This window comes from Prionailurus viverrinus, chromosome A3 (genome assembly GCF_022837055.1).
Source record: "Prionailurus viverrinus isolate Anna chromosome A3, UM_Priviv_1.0, whole genome shotgun sequence".
NCBI lineage: Eukaryota > Metazoa > Chordata > Mammalia > Carnivora > Felidae > Prionailurus > Prionailurus viverrinus.
Window position 1 is genome coordinate 129,021,114 of NC_062563.1, and position 17,326 is coordinate 129,038,439.

Here is a 17,326-nt window from a genome sequence, read left to right on the forward strand (position 1 = left end):
TGACCTGGCATGGTGAGGCGTGAGGAGGCAGAAGCAGACAGGAGGCAGATTATGAAAGGCCCTGCCAACCATGTCAAATTTGGATGATATCCCAGGAGCAATGGGGAGCTATTGAAGGATATTAAGTAACAAGAGACATAATCAGATTTGGGTCTTTTAAAAATTTAGTTAGCTTTAAGTTGCCGAAGTAACGTGTGTGTATGTGTGTGTGTGTGTGTGTGTGTTGTAACAAGGGAAATGATATAAAGATAAATGAGAAAAAGCCAGTCTTTTGTCTCTGACTCTCCCTCCGTTCTTCCCCCAAACCTGGATCACTGCTGTTAACAACCTGGAGTAGATCCTTCCGTGGCTTTCTCTTTTACTCCGACGTTCTCTTTTACTCTGACGTTTACCACACACGTGCGTGCACACACACACACACACACGCATGCACACACACACCCCCCCACCACCAACCCGGGGGAGGTTGTTGACTCGCAACTGGAAAAGAATCATGTTTGGCTTGTTCCTCAGGTGAACTTAGTGCCTGACTACACATCAATGGCATCCACAACACGAGACATAAGCCTAAATCTCTGTCTCTGTCTGTCTCTGTCTCTCTCCATGCATCTCAATGTTCTTAGACATAGATGTGCTCACCTATATGATTTCCCGTAAGTGGGGGTCACATCAAACGTGCTGGGCCGCTATTATCTTTCATGCCTTCATCTTTCTTTCCATTATTATTTTATTCCATCTCATTTCTCAGCAATGTGCCTTTGAGGATTCTTCTGAGTTACCTGAGAAATGAGCTAGGGACAGGCCGACGTGGAGGCTTAGAGGCAGGAGGCTGCTCTTGGTTGCCAGAAAGGGATGGGGCAGCCTGGGGTGGTTGTGGAGTGGAGTCATTAAGGACACCTTTGTTGACTTCACCACTGGCAACTGGTTCTGAAGGTCACAGTTTAGAAGAGACACCCCAAAATCTGGGGGGGGGGATGAATTGGGAAAGAGAGGTGAGTTTCTCGGTCGAATAGAGCTGAGTTTTCTGGTCCACGGCTGGTCGCCCTGGGCAGGTCTCAGAAACCGGGTCTCACCTTCCTGTCTCCAAACCCAGGTCGGTCACTTCTGCTGCAGAGAGTGTCTGTGAGGAGTGAATGAAAGGCTTGGAGGGGACGACGTACCGCCCAGCGTAGAGAGGACAGTGGACACGGGGCCGATGGTTAACACACAAGCACTACTTCCCAGGCCAACGTAGCTGGTTCCTCACGGACTGGACCTCTTTCCTATCTCCTACACTCTTATCAGGTCTGCCCATAGGGGAGCCCTCTGCATCACCCTAGAGACTTATGCTCTATAGGTCCGTGCACGGCGGGGCTGGCCTCAAGGGGACCGCAGGTGACCACGCAGGAACCTGGAAGTCTCCCAAAGTTATTCTCCCCATCCAGTTGCTGAGGCCGGAGATTCCCTTTCCTCGGGACACAGGCAACCTTGAGGTCCACAGCCCAGATCAGATTTGAGGCACGAAACCCTGAAAGAGAAGGCGCCCTCACCGCTGTTCCTTGGCCTGCGTGCAAATGCGAGAGCCTGCGTCGGCCCCTCATGGGGGGTGGGGTGGTGGCACGGGTGCCTGAAAAGCCCGAAGGGACAGACCCGAGTTCAGCACAGGCAAGGGACAGAATGGGGCCAGGAAGCAAGCTGAGCCGGGGGTAGACAACGTGGCCTTGGGAAGTCTGGGTCCTTTTTGGCTGACATCCTATTCTTAGTCCCTGCCCCAGGACAGGTACTTAACAGATGCTTACTGAGTGAAGGCAGCAACAGAAGAGAGTTGACCAAACCCTGTAGAGTTGCATTCACCAGGAATCTAAGGAAATAATGGCGAGAGATCGGGCAGTGTGACAGCCACTGGGGGAAATGTGTTTAGCTGGAGGGCAGTGGACCATCAGAAGAACACAGAGAAGATTCCTAGCAGGGTAGAGAAGCCTGGGCGGGGTGTGGTAGGGGAGAAGAACGGGGTGCATGCAGGTCAGGGTCACGTGGCCCCTGGCTCTGACGCTTCAGACTCAACAGTTGGGTAACTCGTCATCTACCGGGGGCTGGATGCTGAGGGAGAGATTCAGAGGAGGAACATCCTTCCCCGGCCAAAGGCAGGAAACACACGCGCGCCCGCACACGCAGCCCAGGTCTCCCTAGACAAGCAGAAGGAGGGGCGGGGCAGAGGGAGATGGGGACAGAGAGAAAGTGAGGCTAGAGAGATCTTAACGAGGGAAGAAGGACAAGGGAAAGAGAGCCCAGGGTGATGACGAAGGCCAGAAAGGGCTCAGGACCTCAGGGAGCTCTGACCAACCCTCTGGGCTGGGCCTCTAGTTCAGCGTGGTTACCAGCATGCGACCCCGGGCACGGAGGGGGCCCCTGTGCTGTCTATGACTTGCCCTGAGAACTGAACCTCTTCCCATCCCCCTGTCCCCGTCTTCCTTGTTTCCTCCATGCGCACAATGAGACCACCCGCCTAAGACGTCTCCCGGGCCACCTTCAGCTCTGTGATTGTGTATTTGTGGCCACGACTAATTCCCACGTAAGGGCTGCACGAGTCAGGGCAGCGACAAGGCCTCCCCGAGCAGGCCTGTCGTCAGGCAGCCTTTCTGAGAGACGTAGGGGAGAGAGGGCGCTGAGGCCGCGAATGTTGAGGCCCCCGGGAGGGCATCCTAGGGAGGGCCTCCCGGGGGCCTGGAGCCCCCCAGTGCCGCGGCTGTGCCGGGAGGCCGGGAGCCCCTTGCCCGGCCCCGCCGGCAGGCCGGGGCAGCAGCCGGCCAGGGACAGTTTTCCCCGGGCTGGAGACAGCCTGGCTCCGGGCCCACCTCCCGGTGCCCTCGGCCTGACATCTTCTGGGCAGAGCCGCGGTGCCCAGGGAGCCGTGTGGATGGTGTTAGTAAACACGCTTTCTTGCGCCCAGCCTGGCAGGGCCTGTGGGCAGCGGGAGGGCGAGTTGCTGGCAGCTCCCACGGCCGGGCAGGCGGACGGGCGGGCAGACAGGCGGGCGGGCCGCCCCGCACAGCCAAGCCAAGGCCCAGAATGGAGCAGCTGCTCCCGTCGCCATGGCGACGGGGACTGAACAATGAGCAGCCAGAAATGCGGCCTGGCCGCCTCGCACCGCGGGCCCCCACCCTCCGGCCGGCCCTTACACCTCCACGCGCGCACGCGCGCGCACGCACATGCACGCGCCCTTGCACGCGCACACCGCCCGGGCCTCCCTGCCGGAGAAGCCGGAGAAGCGGGAGAAGCGGAGGCCCCGGGCACCAGTGACTGACCGCAGGGTGAGGCCGGGGGGAGAAGGCAGGAGAGGGTGAGGAGGAAGGGCGAAAGGGATCGCAGCTTCACCGCTGCAAAGCGGCGCCAAAATCTCACCATTTGATCCCGGCTAAAAATCCGTGTTTAAAAAGGAGCCCAGCTTTTCAGAGGGTCACGTGGTGCCTTGGATTCTTACATAACAGGAGAACTGAAGGGGGTTTCTAATTAGCAAAAGGCATCTGGGAACAAATCACCTTCTACTCAGGGAGGGGGAGCTGAGAGAGCCCCACGGAGCCTGCAGTCCCAGGAAATCCGAACGCCTGCTTTCAGGGCCCCGAAGCCCACCGAGATCCTCCTTGGAGGTCACGTGAAGGGGAGCCTGAAAGGTTGAGCCACAGTCTGGAAATGGAGTCTGAAAAAGGCCTGGTCTGGGCCCTCAGGAAAGCAGAGGGAGGTTGTGTCCAGAGGCCTGGGGGGCGTGCGGGGACAGGACCAGGCAGGGGGGGACGGGGGAGAGTGGGGGGACGTGGGGGCCGCAGCAGGAAAGCGGGCAGGCTCTGGTTGCGGTGCTCCAGGCAAGCCCGAGCACTTCCTTTGTGAGCACTGACAAAGAGAGATGCACAAGTCAACTGCTGTCTTCCAGGAGGCCCCCAGGACCCTGGGGGTGGTGGCGGGGTCCGCAGTCAGCACCCGTCATCTCCATCTTTTGCGCAGAGTTAAGTGTTCACGATTTGCGCAGATACTTTCCCCCTTCACCAGCCAGCGAGCGGTCAGTCACTCTTTCAAGTTCCCATCCCTGTTTTTCCAGTGAAAACCCAGGTCTGGGAGCATCAGGAGCCTTCCAGGACCACCGTCCAAGGACAGGCAATCCTGTCCGAATTTCCATCAAGTCCATCATGTCCCGGGAGGCCGCTTGGTTTCCGGTGGCTTCGCCTGATTCCTTCCTGCTTCAGAGCAGGTGGGCTTCTGCTAGACCCATGTAATAGAAAAGACAGGACCACCCATTACCTGGCCTGATTCGTGTGAGAGCTAGAAGGGACATTTTAGGGACTATGGTGCCCGCCTCCCCACTCCCCAGCTCAGAAGGGATCTACTTTAAAGATCTCAGCAGGTGAATGCTAGAGCTGGAAGGAAAACCACCCAGAGTCCGACATCCAGGCAATGCGGGGGGGAGGATGGAGAGAGAGTGGAGAGAGAAGAGGAGAGAAGCAGTATTTGGCAAAGGGGAAGGGCGCTTGGGAGGAAAAGGGAAAACTGGGTGGGCAGAGGTGTCTCCCACTAATAAATCTCCTCAATGGAGTTGGGTGCTACAGCAGGTTCCAGGAACTGCATCAGAACACCGCTGAGAAATCTGACCCCGCCCTCAGCTTCACGGCATCTAGAACTATGGGTACCACCAAAGGTAAAAGATAGGAAATAGTCAAAGGACGAGTGAGCGCAGGGACAGAGCCCGACCCCCTCCCCAGCTGCCCCTCTGCTGGGCAGGGCATCTCGACGGAAAGTTCTGGGAGCCCTAGGAAGCCATCTGCGCTGGCTCAGAAGTGGCAGAGAGGGAATTAAAACCGCAAAAGGAAGGATCAGAGAGAAACTCTCTCCCCCTCAAGAGCCACTTTAGTAGATGAAAAAAGCCAGGCGATTTTTAATCATCACAAATTGTTTGAGCTTCTGGTTCCGTCCTCTGAAGCCAGGGCAGCCTCCCCTAGGTTGCTGGCTGGTCTCCGGTGGTCCGAGCTCTGTAGCCCACCTACATCTTCCTCCCCACTTCCTTGAACCCTGGGCCTGTCCTCCCAGGTCCCCAGGCAGAGGCCAGGCAAGCTGACCCTGCTTATCTAAGGAAATCTGACAAGACTCCGGCCCTCAGGGGTATGGCCACTGGCAAAACATATGGTGCATCGTAAATAAGACTTCCTTTTAGGAAATGAGCCTCTGTAATTAAATCCCCATTCATTTTTTGTAACGTACACACAGAGACAAATAGATCTTTATCCTTTGTAGGCACAGAAGAGAAATGGCTTGTGCTGGACAGAGATTCTCTGGTGTCAAATCTTTATCAAAGGCTTCCTAGATCCAGGTGGAGTGAGAACTTCGAGTTCCTAAGCCCAGCCGCTGGCCCAGTTGGGCGAGTGGCTCCCTTGGCTACCTCCAGGACAAGCGGAGGAACGTTTTGGAATGGAAGAATGCATTGGCTTAGAATCTGCAGGGAGGAAGTGACCTCGTCTGCCCATCCCACGGTCGTACCACAGAGCGAGCTCGGGAATAAAGATTAAATTCGACTTGTTTCAATGGGATTTAGTTTGATTTGGTTCAACCCAAATGAACACTGGCAGTGAGGTGTGCAGGGGGCGAGGCACCGGGGAAAGATGCAAGGAGAAACCAAGGCAGCCCCCTGAGGGCCCCTGGGGCAGGGTGCTGGCTGGCGCATCGGCTCAGTGTGGGGGGAGGGGCCTCGGCTTGTTCCCACTGGGTCTGGGATGGCTTGGGGGTGACAGGGAAGGGTAGGATTTCCTTAGGAGAGACCTGAGTAAGCACACCCAGGGAGAAGCAAAGGGAGATGCAGAAAACAACCACCGTGCTGAGGTGTGTCCCCTCTAGAGTCACAAGTCTCGCGGGAGATGGGGCTGCAGAGAAGAAACTAGACATCTCTCCCGGCTTTTGGCCCCGACAGGGACAGGACGTAATAATACGTGATTTCCTCACGAGTGACACTTTCCTTCTCAAAGCCATCAAACAGCTGTAGGCAAAAACAAAACAAAATCAAACAACTGTTTCTCCAACCGTCTCTGAAGGGAAGGTGAAAGGCGCTGAGTTCTTTGGTGTGCGCGTCTCCGAGGTGAAGGCGATCCAGGGTCAGCCTGGAGCCCCTTGTCAACCCTCGAAATTGCACATTCCATGGGGCCCTTCCCTGTAGTTAGAGCTTTGAAATCAGTGGAAAACCACAAAGCTTCTTTGAGATGCAAATGTTGCGCGCGGGGCTGGGCGAACAATTCTGATCGCTATCTCTCCAGGCCCGGCTTTCTGTAGGGCTTCTGCCTGGTTGACCCCAACGAGGCTAAATCACAGGTACCGAGGCTTAACACAAGGTAGAAAGTGCTAAGGGCCATTTGGCAATGGCCAGGGAAAAGGCAGCTCCATCTGGCATGATCAGGACAAGCTTTAAGTCCCGGGAGCAGGGTGCAGGACCCCTGGCTGGCCCATGTTCGAATCCTGATTCCAAAGTATAATAGCTGTGTCTGAGCTAAGTGCGTAACCTCTCTGTGCTCCAACGGGCTCCTCTGTAACATAGGGATAATAACAGTACAATGCCCTCCTCCCAGGCTTGTTGAGAGGATTGCCTAAATTAATATCTGTAAAGCATGGACGACAGTGTGGGGCATGGAATAAGGACTTTGAGAGTCTGTTGCTATTGATGAATGGTTTAAGCAGTTGTACAGAGACTGGAAAGGTAGGGATATAAGGAAACATTCTAGATGAGGAAAAGTATATGTTAATTCTTGGGACCCTGAGAGCTTTCAAAAATCAGAATAAAGTTTCCTTGCAGTCTTTGTGGTCCAAAGATGAAATGGGCCACCTCGGGAAGGGGCATTCACGTTTCGGCTGACAAGGAATTCACAGAAGAATGCCAAGCATCAGACTGGCGGTTGAACTAGATGACCTTTGAGGTGCCTTCCAGCCCTGACTTTCCTCGCCCTTCATGCTGTTCTGCACAGAGGGGAGCACTGTCGCAGTGCTCCCTGGGCCGTGATAAGGGAAGCAAGAGCACAGTGGCTGTGCTCCCTGATGCATCATCCTGCCAGAAGGATCCTCCCAGCATGCCCCATAAGCCTCCCTGGATAACACCAAGCATACCACTGGGAAGGTCTGGGCCTTACTGTGTATCCTCACTCTGTAGTAAGGCAAGGGGAAAACAATAGCTACGGCGTTTTTGTCATTTTTTTCGTTGTCTCTTCTCCATCATCTTTTGATGCACCTTCATTTAAAGATTCAGAAACTGGGGGTGCCTGAGTGGCTCAGTCGGTTAAGCGCCCGACTTCAGCTCAGGTCGTGATCTCATGGTTCGTGAGTTCCAGCCCCGCGTCAGGCTCTGGGCTGACAGCTGAGAGCCTGGAGCCTGCTTCGGATGTTGTGTCTCCCTCTCTCTCTCAAAAGTAAATAAACATTAAGAAAAAAATAAAAACGAAAAAAAAAAAACTTTAAAAAAGATAAAATGGGGTTCCTCGGCCACACTACCCACACCAGGGACGACTGTATTGTTCAGAGGAGACAAAGACGATTTCCATCATGGCAGAAGGTTCTTGTGGGCCCTGTTGCTCCAGGCCCCTTTTTAAAGATTCGGAAACTGAAACCTGTACCTTACCCACCATCACTGACAGCCACTCTCTGGCTAAGCTCAGAATCCTAGGATCCCTTCCCCCGTGAGCTCAGTGGCCTCTGTGCCCTGTTCCACATTTTGCAAAGGGCTTTCAAATGATCCTGTTCTGCCTCAGAGCACACATCAGTGGGCCCATTTTACAAAGGAGTAAACCAAGGCATGGACAACTTAAGTGACCTGGTTTGTGGGATCAAGGGCCCTTCGGCTGTACCCGTCCGTTCGGCCACCCAGCTCATTCCCCTTCTCCCATTCACATCTGACCACAGCCACACTGTCACTGCTGCCTGCTTTGGCCAAGCACCTCAGTTCCAGCATCTGTCCCTCCACCTCCAAGGCTGGTTCCCTCCCAAAGAAACCATTGTTCGCTCGGGAGCACCGCTTCACCCTTTTCCCCATTTCCCCCTGCTTTGCGTGGAACCAAACAGCAGCTTTCACACTTTCCCTTTGCTCAGCACCTGCAACTCCCTACAGCACTTTCTCATCTACTGTTGGTTCTAGGAGGAAGCCCATGACACTAACAACATCCTCCCCCTCCCACGGATGCAGGGACAGGGCACAGGGACATGAGGGCCTGGCTCCAGGTCGCCCTGCTGATCGGGGACAGAATAAGGAGAGAACCCAGGGGATTCTGATCCTGCTGTCTACCTCTCAATCTTACTACGTCCGTTTCTCACCATGGACGGCATGCCCCTCTTTCTCAATGTGTATCAGGAATCGCTTCAAAGAAGGGGAAGATCATTTGAAGTTTCAGAAATGTCCAATTGGCCAATTATCACAGGAGAAAGAAACGCCGACCTGGAATCAGTCGTGGACATGGCCGTCCCAGCTTTGCTACCGACCGTGTGACCATAGACGGGTGTCCTGTCTCCAAGCCTCGCTTCCCACCTGTGGGACAGCGCAGCGGCGACACTCAGAGGCCCCTTCCAGCTTCCAGTGTTCCCATCTCCAGATCTGACCAGCAGAAAATGGGCCATTTTCCTTTACTTTGGAGACACACAGAACGGAGCAGAGATGCACACGGAAAGAGCATTTGGGGAAGGTCACCCTTGACCTAACCTTCTAGGTTCGGCGAAACCGTCTCAACTGGAATGCCAGGTAAATGATTAAAACGTGAGGGGGCATTGTTCTGGCTTTTTTCATGATCCGGTCATTTAATCCCAACACCACTGTGTGAAATGTATTCCTGTTTGCATGGGGGAGGCCCATAGGTTTTTAATTCTTCTGTGGGAAACAAAGGCCCTCATTCACTAAACAGTAACTCAAGACGGTCGTTTCTGCTCTTACCAGTCAAAAAATGTTGTCTGGCCACGAGATCTCATCATCAAACTCAAGAGGCCAAAGAAAGCTCTTTTTACACTGGGTCCCTTTCATACGTGGTAAAGCCCGTGCTTGCATTTTCTTCTATGAATACTGTCTCGGGTTTATTTTATAGAGAAATACATCAAGCCAGAGGCTTTAATGACAAGATCATGAGCAGAGGAGGCCTCTATTTGTTGCAAACGGATTTGTGTTACAGAAAACAAAGTGACTTTGCCACTTGTTTTTGGAAGAGAGACTTGGCAGTTCCCTTCAATAGCTAGCCGAGAAGTGACTTCACACACACACAGGACAAATTTCTATCCAATTTACGGAAGTTCCCAGACAACTTTCCCTTCATTCCCAGAGGAGTGCGCAGATGACGTCTAATTTATGGCCCACGGATTGTGGTACAAATTTATTCATGGAAGACAAATATGTCATCTCCAAATGGCTCCCGAAATACATAAGGTGGAGTTGCATTGCCAACAAGGGCCATCGCATCAGGGGTTTGTGGTCCAGCCCTCTGTCTTCTTGCCTCCGTTCATTCAAAGGCACCTACTTGGTTAGGGTTGATTAGCTTGCAAGGCACTGTGGGAGTCCGTGGATGTGGGGTGGGACCAGCGCACCCAGACGTGGGACACTTTGCCCAAAACCCGGCCCCTGCCCTCCACCGGCTTGCACTTTGGTCAGGGAATAATCAGCGAGCTGCGTATTTGCGCAAAATGCAACGAAGGACTTGACAAAGTCTTGAAAGAGGTCACAACAAATCATTACAAGAATTCCAAGGAGTAATCACAGTGGATTGGGTCTTCAAGGAATGTTTCAAAAAATAAAGGGGCCTAGAAGGATCTGGAGTAGCATGGCCCACAAGAACCTTCCACCATGATGGAAATGTTCCCTATCTCCTCTGGACAATACGGCCGCCATTAGCCTCCTGTGACTGTTAAGCATTTGAAGCGTGGGTAGTGTGACCAAGGAACCCCATTTTATCATTTTTAAGGGTTTTTTTTTAGTGTTTTCCTTTTTTTTTTTAATGTTTATTTATTTTTGAGAGAGAGAAAGAGAGAGAGAGGGCACAAGCTGGGGAGGAGCAGAGAGAGAGGGAGACACAGAATCCGAAGGAGGCTCCAGGCTCCGAGCTGTCAGCACAGAGTCCGACGTGGGGGTCCAACTCATGAACCGTGAGATCATGACCTGAGCCGCAGTCAGACACTTAACCGACTGAGGCACCCAGGGGCCACAAGTTGTTTTTTCTTTTTTTTTTTTTTTAAATATTTGTTTCATTTTTATTGTGGTAAAATACACATAAACATAAAAATTACCACTTTAACCATTTTAAGGTGCACAATTCAGCGGCATTAAGTACGTTCACAATGTTGTGCAACGATCACCACTCTCCAATTCCAGAAATGTGTCATCATCCCAAAGGGAAACGTTGTACCAATTAAACATGATTCCCCACTCCCCTTCCCCGAGCCCCCAGGTTAACCCCTGGTAACCTCTATTTTATTTCTGTCTCTGTATGAGTTGCCTTTTCTGGGTACTTCATATAAATGAAATCATACAATTTTTGTCCTTTTGTGTCTGACATATTTCACTTAGCAGAATGTTTTCAAGCTTCATCCATGTTGTATCATGTGGAGGCTTTCCTTCCTTTTTGTGGTGAAATAGTATTCTATTGATGTTTATACCATAGTTTGTTTATCCACTCACCTGTTGACATTTTATTTAATTTTAACTAATTTTAATTTAAATAGCCACATGTGGCTGATGGCTACTGTATTGGATGCTGTAGATCTGTAGGGTTTGGGCATGTCGGTGTGTGGGAGCATATGTGAGGGGTGTGTGTGTGTGTGTGTGTGTGCGTGTGTGTGCGTTGTGTGTGTGTGTGTGTGTGTGTGTGAGAGAGAGAGAGAGAGAGAGAGAGCTCCCATGCCCTTGCACACGCCAGGTTGGAGGGGAATGACCAGGGCGTTAGAATGAGAAACATTCCAAGGGAAGGAATTCTGGGAAGCACAGACTCAGGGCAAAAGATAAGACCTTTAGAAAGGAGGAAGGTGTTGGAGGCTGAAGCATGAGGTATGTTAAGAAAGGTAGAAAATGAGACTAGAAAGAGAGGTTTGACCAAATCACATATAGTCTTGACTACAAGTCTAAAAACCCAGATGATTTCCGAATGAACTGTTTTTATGTGAACAATGGCCATATTATGTGCATCTTCAAAATCCTCTGTATCATCATTCCTGCTATTATTTTTATAAAGAATCAGGATCAAACGCGGGACAAATGCAGGACTCCACCTGAGGAAAAAAATAAAGTGTACAAAAGTTCCAGTCTGGAAAGCAGCTAAATTAGCAGAAATTGTTAAAGTTGCAGGGGAGGGGCGCCTGGGTGGCTCAGTTGGTTGAGCGTCCGACTTCCGGCTCAGGTCATGATCTCACAGTCTGTGGGTTCGAGCCCCGCGTCAGGCTCTGTGCTGACAGCTCAGAACCTAGAGCCTGTTTCCAATCCTGTGTCTCCCTCTCTCTCTGCCCCTCCCCCAGTCTCACTTTGTCTCACTCTGTCTCTCAAAAATAAATAAATAAATATTTTAAAAAATTAAAAAAAAAAGTTGCTGGGGAAAAAAATCCTCACTGCACAAAAGGATTCACTAGACGCTTCCTTTATATACTGTGCTCCCTTAAGGCCCTAAAATAGGATTCGATTTATAAAAAATGCACTTAACTTTTCCAGGCTCACATTGATAGCACCAAGCAGAGCACCTTTCTAGAGCTGCTATCCCCTGAAAAGCCTACATAGGGTTTGATGGTCACTTTCTCTCCGGATTGACTGAAACCAGACAAGCGGAAAGAACTCGACCGTTCAAGCTGGGATCTCTTCCTGAAGAAAGCAATTGAACTTCCAAAATGCAGTTTCCTCATCTGTCAATAGAAAAATTCATAACAATCTTGCCGGTGTTTATGTAAAGGGATTCACCCAACATCTACAAGGCTATCAAGACACCAAAAAAAAAAAAAAAAAAAAAAAAAAAAAATAGCAGATGGGAGGAGTGGGAGTCTTTGAAATGATATTTGTTTACAAAACAATCCAAAACAGACCCAAATGGGCAGAAAGTTGCCAGGATTCAGGGTATCTTATTGGGGGTTGATTCAAAGTGGCAAAAGACAATAGACCTCGGTCAAAGTTTTATCGCCTCCCTGACCCTCCCGGGGATGGCTGTAACGTCTGTGTTCCAAGCCCCCATGGGAGGCTTCAATTCCATGAGCTGTCTGCTTCTTAGAACTTCATTCTCAGACGTGCAAGGGTGAAGAGCAGTCAGGCCACGCAAAGCAGGAAAAATACGAATGCGAAAACCAGATACGCCCGCTGGATGGGACCAGGGCGGCAAGAAGATTCAAGGTGCAGATCAAGATGGGACAGAAGCGTCGTGTTCTCACGAGCTCCACTTGATAAATGTGCAAACTGAGTCTCAGAGGGATTTTTGTCTCCCCTAAGATGATACAGAGAGAGTTAGTGGCTAGAGCAGCAACCAGAACTCAGACGAATGTCCTGTGAATCGAGAAGAAATGTGTATTTCATGGTGCCCAGCTTAATTCTGCCCCGCTGGCAAAGGAGACTCACAATCCTACACCAACGCTCTTCCCTCTGCCACAGGAAAGGGCAGAGTGGAATTTCTCCTCCTTACTGCTGTTCAGAACCACCCCTCGCGTCTCTGTGTTAGCAGACCTTCCAAAGGCACCATTACAGTTGACCCTTGAACAACTCTAGGTTAGGGGCACCGACACTGTCCCCCCCCCCCGACCCAGCTGAAAATTTGCAGATAGCTTTTGATTCCCCCAAAACTGAACTAATAGCCTACTGTTGACCGGAAGCCTTACCAACAACATAAGAGGTCAACTAACACATATTTGGCGTGTTATATGGATTCTATACCGTGTTCTTACAATAAAGTAAGCTCAAGAAAAGGAAATGTTACTAAGAAAATCGTAAGGAAGAGAAAATACGTGTACAATCCTGTACCATAAAAAATCTATAGAGGTGGACCCTCTCAGTTCAAACCCGTCTTATTCAAGAGTCAATTCTACTTTGAATACAAACATCCAAGGATTCCTGCAGGAAACACTGACCCTTCATTTGTGTTTCCAGGACCCCCTTGACTCAGCGTTGGGAAAACAACGTACGACCTTAGCCCTGACTGGGAACTGTGACGGCCAATGCTGAATTATTAGCTGAAAAGCAGTATATTCGTGAAACTAACCAAGAAAATGTGGAGAAACACAAAGATAGAGGAGTTTCTAAGAATATCAACCAACGCTCTGCTAACACCACCAGTAGATCACAAATCACAATGTGTGTGTACATGTGTGTTGGCAGTCACGAATTGCATTCGAATGGTGTTTTTTACATTTTAAAACATTTTCATATGACTCTATCATTCGTTCCAAAGAATGCATCTATATCTATGGAATTTCTAATATTCCTTTATTATTATTATTATTTTTAATGTTTATTTATTTTGAAAGTGAGAGACAGTGTGGGGGGGAGGGCGGGGGTTGGGCAGAGAGAGAGGGAGACACAGAATCCGAAGCAGGCTCCAGGCTCCGAGCTGTCAGCACAGAGCCCGACGCGGGGCCTGAACCCGCCAACTGTGAGATCATGACCTGAGCTGAAGTCCGAGGCTTTCATCGACTGAGCCACACAGGCGCCCCTCCTTTCTTTTTTTTTTTTTTTTAAACTCAATCCCAAATTGGCCCCATCTTGCATCATTCTCTGCCTTCATAGAACCTACGGTTTCCATGCACACTGAGTTGCTTAAAACCTCCGCATCTCTGTTCTCTTCTGGCTTTCTGGAATGTCTTCCTTGAATAGTGCTCTTACCTCTGAATACCTCCTTCTTATCGGTAACATAAGTGCTACCTTCTCCAGGGAGTTGTCCCTCATGTTTTCCAACACCCGGGTTTATATTCCCAGAGATTCCACACCGGACCGTGTCTACAAGCCCCATGCCTGGCACAGTGGTTGGCCTAGGGCAGGCACACCACGGGCTTCTGACTGCTGAGGACAGTGAGGCCCAGAGAGGCTTGGTGATTTGCTTGGCATCACAAAGTAAATTCACTCCAGCGTTGGGATTAAGACCCATGTGTCCTGACTCCCAGCCCAATGCAGCAACGGAGAAACTTCTGTCCAGAGGAAGAAGGAAGGGTGGCCACTCAGAACAAGGGTCTGGCCTGCTTGGCAGCGGGAGCAATCTGTACAAGGAACCCCTGCTTCCCTCTTGACCCGGGTGGGTCCTGAGCCCTCCCACAGCCCCCTCTGCAGTGGGGCCCACAACACACAGGGGTAGTATTTCCTTCTCGTCTCTCTTCAGCGGAGTCTGGAAGCTCATAAGAGACCGTGTCTTTCCCGCTGTATCAGTTTCTAGTTGCGCAGGGAAGGGTCACAAAGGATGTCTGGGGCACGCTTTCATCCCAGGCTTGGGTTTTATTTAGTTTCCTTCCTCATTCCCAATAGCCCTTCCAAGGCCCCGTCATAAAGTTGCAGGGCTTTTAGAATTATTTATAATCTCATTTGAAGTTTAAGTGAACTTTTAAAAGCCTCCAATTCCTTCACGGTGTTTGCTTAGGCACAGGTGATATTATAATTCGCGATGTTCCATTTGAAAGTAATGGTCTTGTAAAAGTTTGTCTGATGAGTCCTAATTGGTTATGGGGTTGCTCGAAGTGAAAAATCATTCTGGTTGAGTCATGATGTCGTGATGTTCTTCAAACCACTCACGATACGTGTTTAACACATGTGTGAGGCTCCGTGGGACCCGGGGTGGCGCATGCACGATCCCCGCTCCCTCCAGGAGCTCAGAGCGGCAAGGGAAACAGACCCCACGGGTACCCTGAGAAGCGCAAATGAGTTACAGTGAGAAATAATAAGCCGGGCTGAAGGTAGCAGCGTCGGAGTGAAATCCTGAAGTTAGATTAAACTTGGTCAGACGAAGATGACGGAGAAGAGGGCAGAGCGCCTGGGCGTGACTCTAACACACACAGCCGGGCTGGGTGAGATCTGGCAAATGGCTGAGCGATTCGTCCTAGAAAGAGTCAGTGGGGACACAAAGGGAGAAGTCAAAAGGAAAGACCCAGGGGAAAAGGAGGGGAGGAATTTCAAGGCGGGTGAGAACCAAGTGACACCTTGCTGTCCTCTCCTTTGTCCCACAGAGAGGAACGCGAGCACTGGAAACGTGGTCATTGCGTGGTCACCGGTCACCCTCTTCCTGAATTTTCTGTCAAGTTAACAAAGCTTAAGGTTTAGGATTCTCAATCCACGGACTCTTTCCAGGGCTGTAAGTGACGGGCTCTTTTGATTTTATAAAACTCGCGAAAGGAAGCTATTCTAGCAGTGGTTGGTCACGAACATCATCTCTCTCACTCCGAGACCTCCCCTTGGGTATGTTTCCCCTACTGTTGGATGATGGCATCGCAGTGGTCACCTGCGTTTACCACAATCCGGCTAAAGAGAAATTGATATGAAATGCTCCACAAATACAGGCTCAGACATACACCACCCCACTACGACAAGGATATTGATGAGAAACTTGATAATGAAAGTTGTCGATGCAAAGAACATTTAAGACGCATCACTGCACAAGAGTGCCTTGGAATCTTAGAGCTTGTCTGCGAAAGAGACTTGATGGAGACTCTTCCAAAATTTACAATTGTGAAACACTTTCCAAAGTATAAATCCTTATTTGGAAAGGGGATGACCCAGGGGCGCCTGGGTGGCTCAGTCAGTTAAGCATCTGACTCTTGATTTTGGCTCACGTCATGATATCATGGCTCATTAGTTCAAGCCCTGAATTGGGCTCTGCGCTGGCAGCATGGAGCCTGCTTGGGATTCTTTCTCTCTCACCCTCTAACTCTGCCCCTCCCCTGCTTGTGCTGTCTCTCTCTCAAAATAAATAAATAAACATTAAAAATGTTTTTCATAGGGGAGCCTGGGTGGTTCAATCGGTTAAGCGTCTGACTTCGGCTCAGGTCATGATCTCAAGGTTGGTGAGTTCAAGTCCTGTGTCATGTTCTGTGTTGACAGCTCAGAGCCTGGAGCCTGCTTCATACTCTGTGTCTCCCTCTCTCTTTCTCTGGCCCTCTCCTACTCTCTCTCTCTCTCAAAAATAAATAAACATTAAAAAAAATTTTTAAAGAAAAGACAGACTTATCTTTCCCTTCTCCCTATAATGATATTACAAACGGTAATATGAATGAATATGAATGAAGAGGCAACCAAAAAAAAGAAAGAAAGAGAAATTAAGGGAACAATATTACAGGGCTATCACAGGCCCCTCTGTAATAAAACTAGCATGAGTTTTCTGGGGTTTATGATAATTACGGTGTTCAGCATTTTTATATGTGATCTTACTTTGCGATTTCTTTTATCCTAGATAAATACTCCTTTTCACGCTTAATTTTGTTTTTATGATTTTGTAAAGAAGATTCCAAAATTGAATAAACCTGTATCCACCCTGCCCTTGCTCTGTCTCCACCCTCTGCCAGGGATCATGCCAATCCACACATGAGGATTCGGCTCCAGGCACTTCCCCTGACTTTCTGGAAACTCGGAACCATGGGGGATCTTTGGCCGGTGGCTCCCAAGGAGACAGACTCAAGTCAGTCACAGTGTTTCTGACCCCACTGTGTTTCTTTTCTAGCTTGAATATCCTTGGGTCCTGGTTCTGAACAGCCACTCCAGAAACACCTTGTAAGGACGTCAGATTCTAGGTGGTATAGGCTGACAGAGCTACACCCCTTAGCCATAAGCTCATTAGTTGACGTACGGAGGTGAGAACTGAGGCCCCAGTTCAGACTATACGGATGGGATGTTTCCTGCCTCTCAGTCCCTGGCTTAGGTGTCAAAAGCCAGGAAAGGACCCAACGTGGCCCTGCCCTGACCGTCATGTAAGATAGTGGCAATGAGATAAAGGCAATAAATCCAGATCTCCTGTCTTTAAGCCCAACACCATGAAGTATTCAGAAGGAAAGATGCAAGAACCAACCTAGTTACCTGCTAGCTTACTACTAAGTCAAACAGAGAAGAGTGGCTGTGGACCCATCACTGGACCTGCTAATGTTGGATCTTCAAAAGTCTCCACCACACTGGGGACTATTTTTTTTAATTCATTATTTTTTTTACGTTTTATTTATTAATTTTTTGAAAGAGAGCATGAGTGGGGGTGAGGCAGAGAGAGAGAGAGAGAGAGAGAGAGAGAAGGACAGAGGATCTGAAGCGGGCTCTGCGCTGAAAAGCCGACAGCAGCCAGCCCAACGCGGGGCTCGAACTCACGAACCTCAAGATCATGACCTGAATCGAAGTCGGACACTCAACTGACTGAGCCACCCAGGCGCTCCTTTT

At 50.2% G+C, this 17,326-nt stretch overlaps 1 protein-coding gene and 1 long non-coding RNA gene across 7 annotated transcripts; one reads left to right on the forward strand and one right to left on the reverse strand.

Annotated features, from left to right (window-relative positions):
• Positions 1–798: 798 nt before the first annotated feature.
• On the reverse strand, positions 799–1,865 carry LOC125162795 (uncharacterized). The gene is made up of 3 exons (XR_007151179.1): positions 1,779–1,865; positions 1,074–1,507; positions 799–962 (listed from the first exon to the last, which is right to left on the reverse strand). It is a non-coding gene; the product is annotated as an uncharacterized LOC125162795 (long non-coding RNA).
• A 1,276-nt stretch (positions 1,866–3,141) lies between these two features.
• LOC125162623 (uncharacterized) lies at positions 3,142–5,547 on the forward strand. 6 transcript variants are annotated; one of them, XM_047853866.1, is made up of 5 exons: positions 3,142–3,290; positions 3,530–3,650; positions 4,073–4,222; positions 4,578–4,666; positions 5,260–5,547. In XM_047853866.1, exons 1-5 carry the CDS (start codon positions 3,189–3,191, stop codon positions 5,359–5,361), a joined length of 564 nt encoding a protein of 187 aa, XP_047709822.1. In that variant the 5' UTR covers positions 3,142–3,188; the 3' UTR covers positions 5,362–5,547. The 6 variants fall into 6 exon arrangements, 4 of the variants coding, with proteins under 4 accessions (XP_047709822.1, XP_047709823.1, XP_047709821.1 ...); XM_047853867.1 differs by having other exon boundaries at positions 4,581–4,666; XM_047853865.1 differs by lacking the exon at positions 4,578–4,666.
• The last annotated feature ends 11,779 nt before the right edge of the window (positions 5,548–17,326 follow it).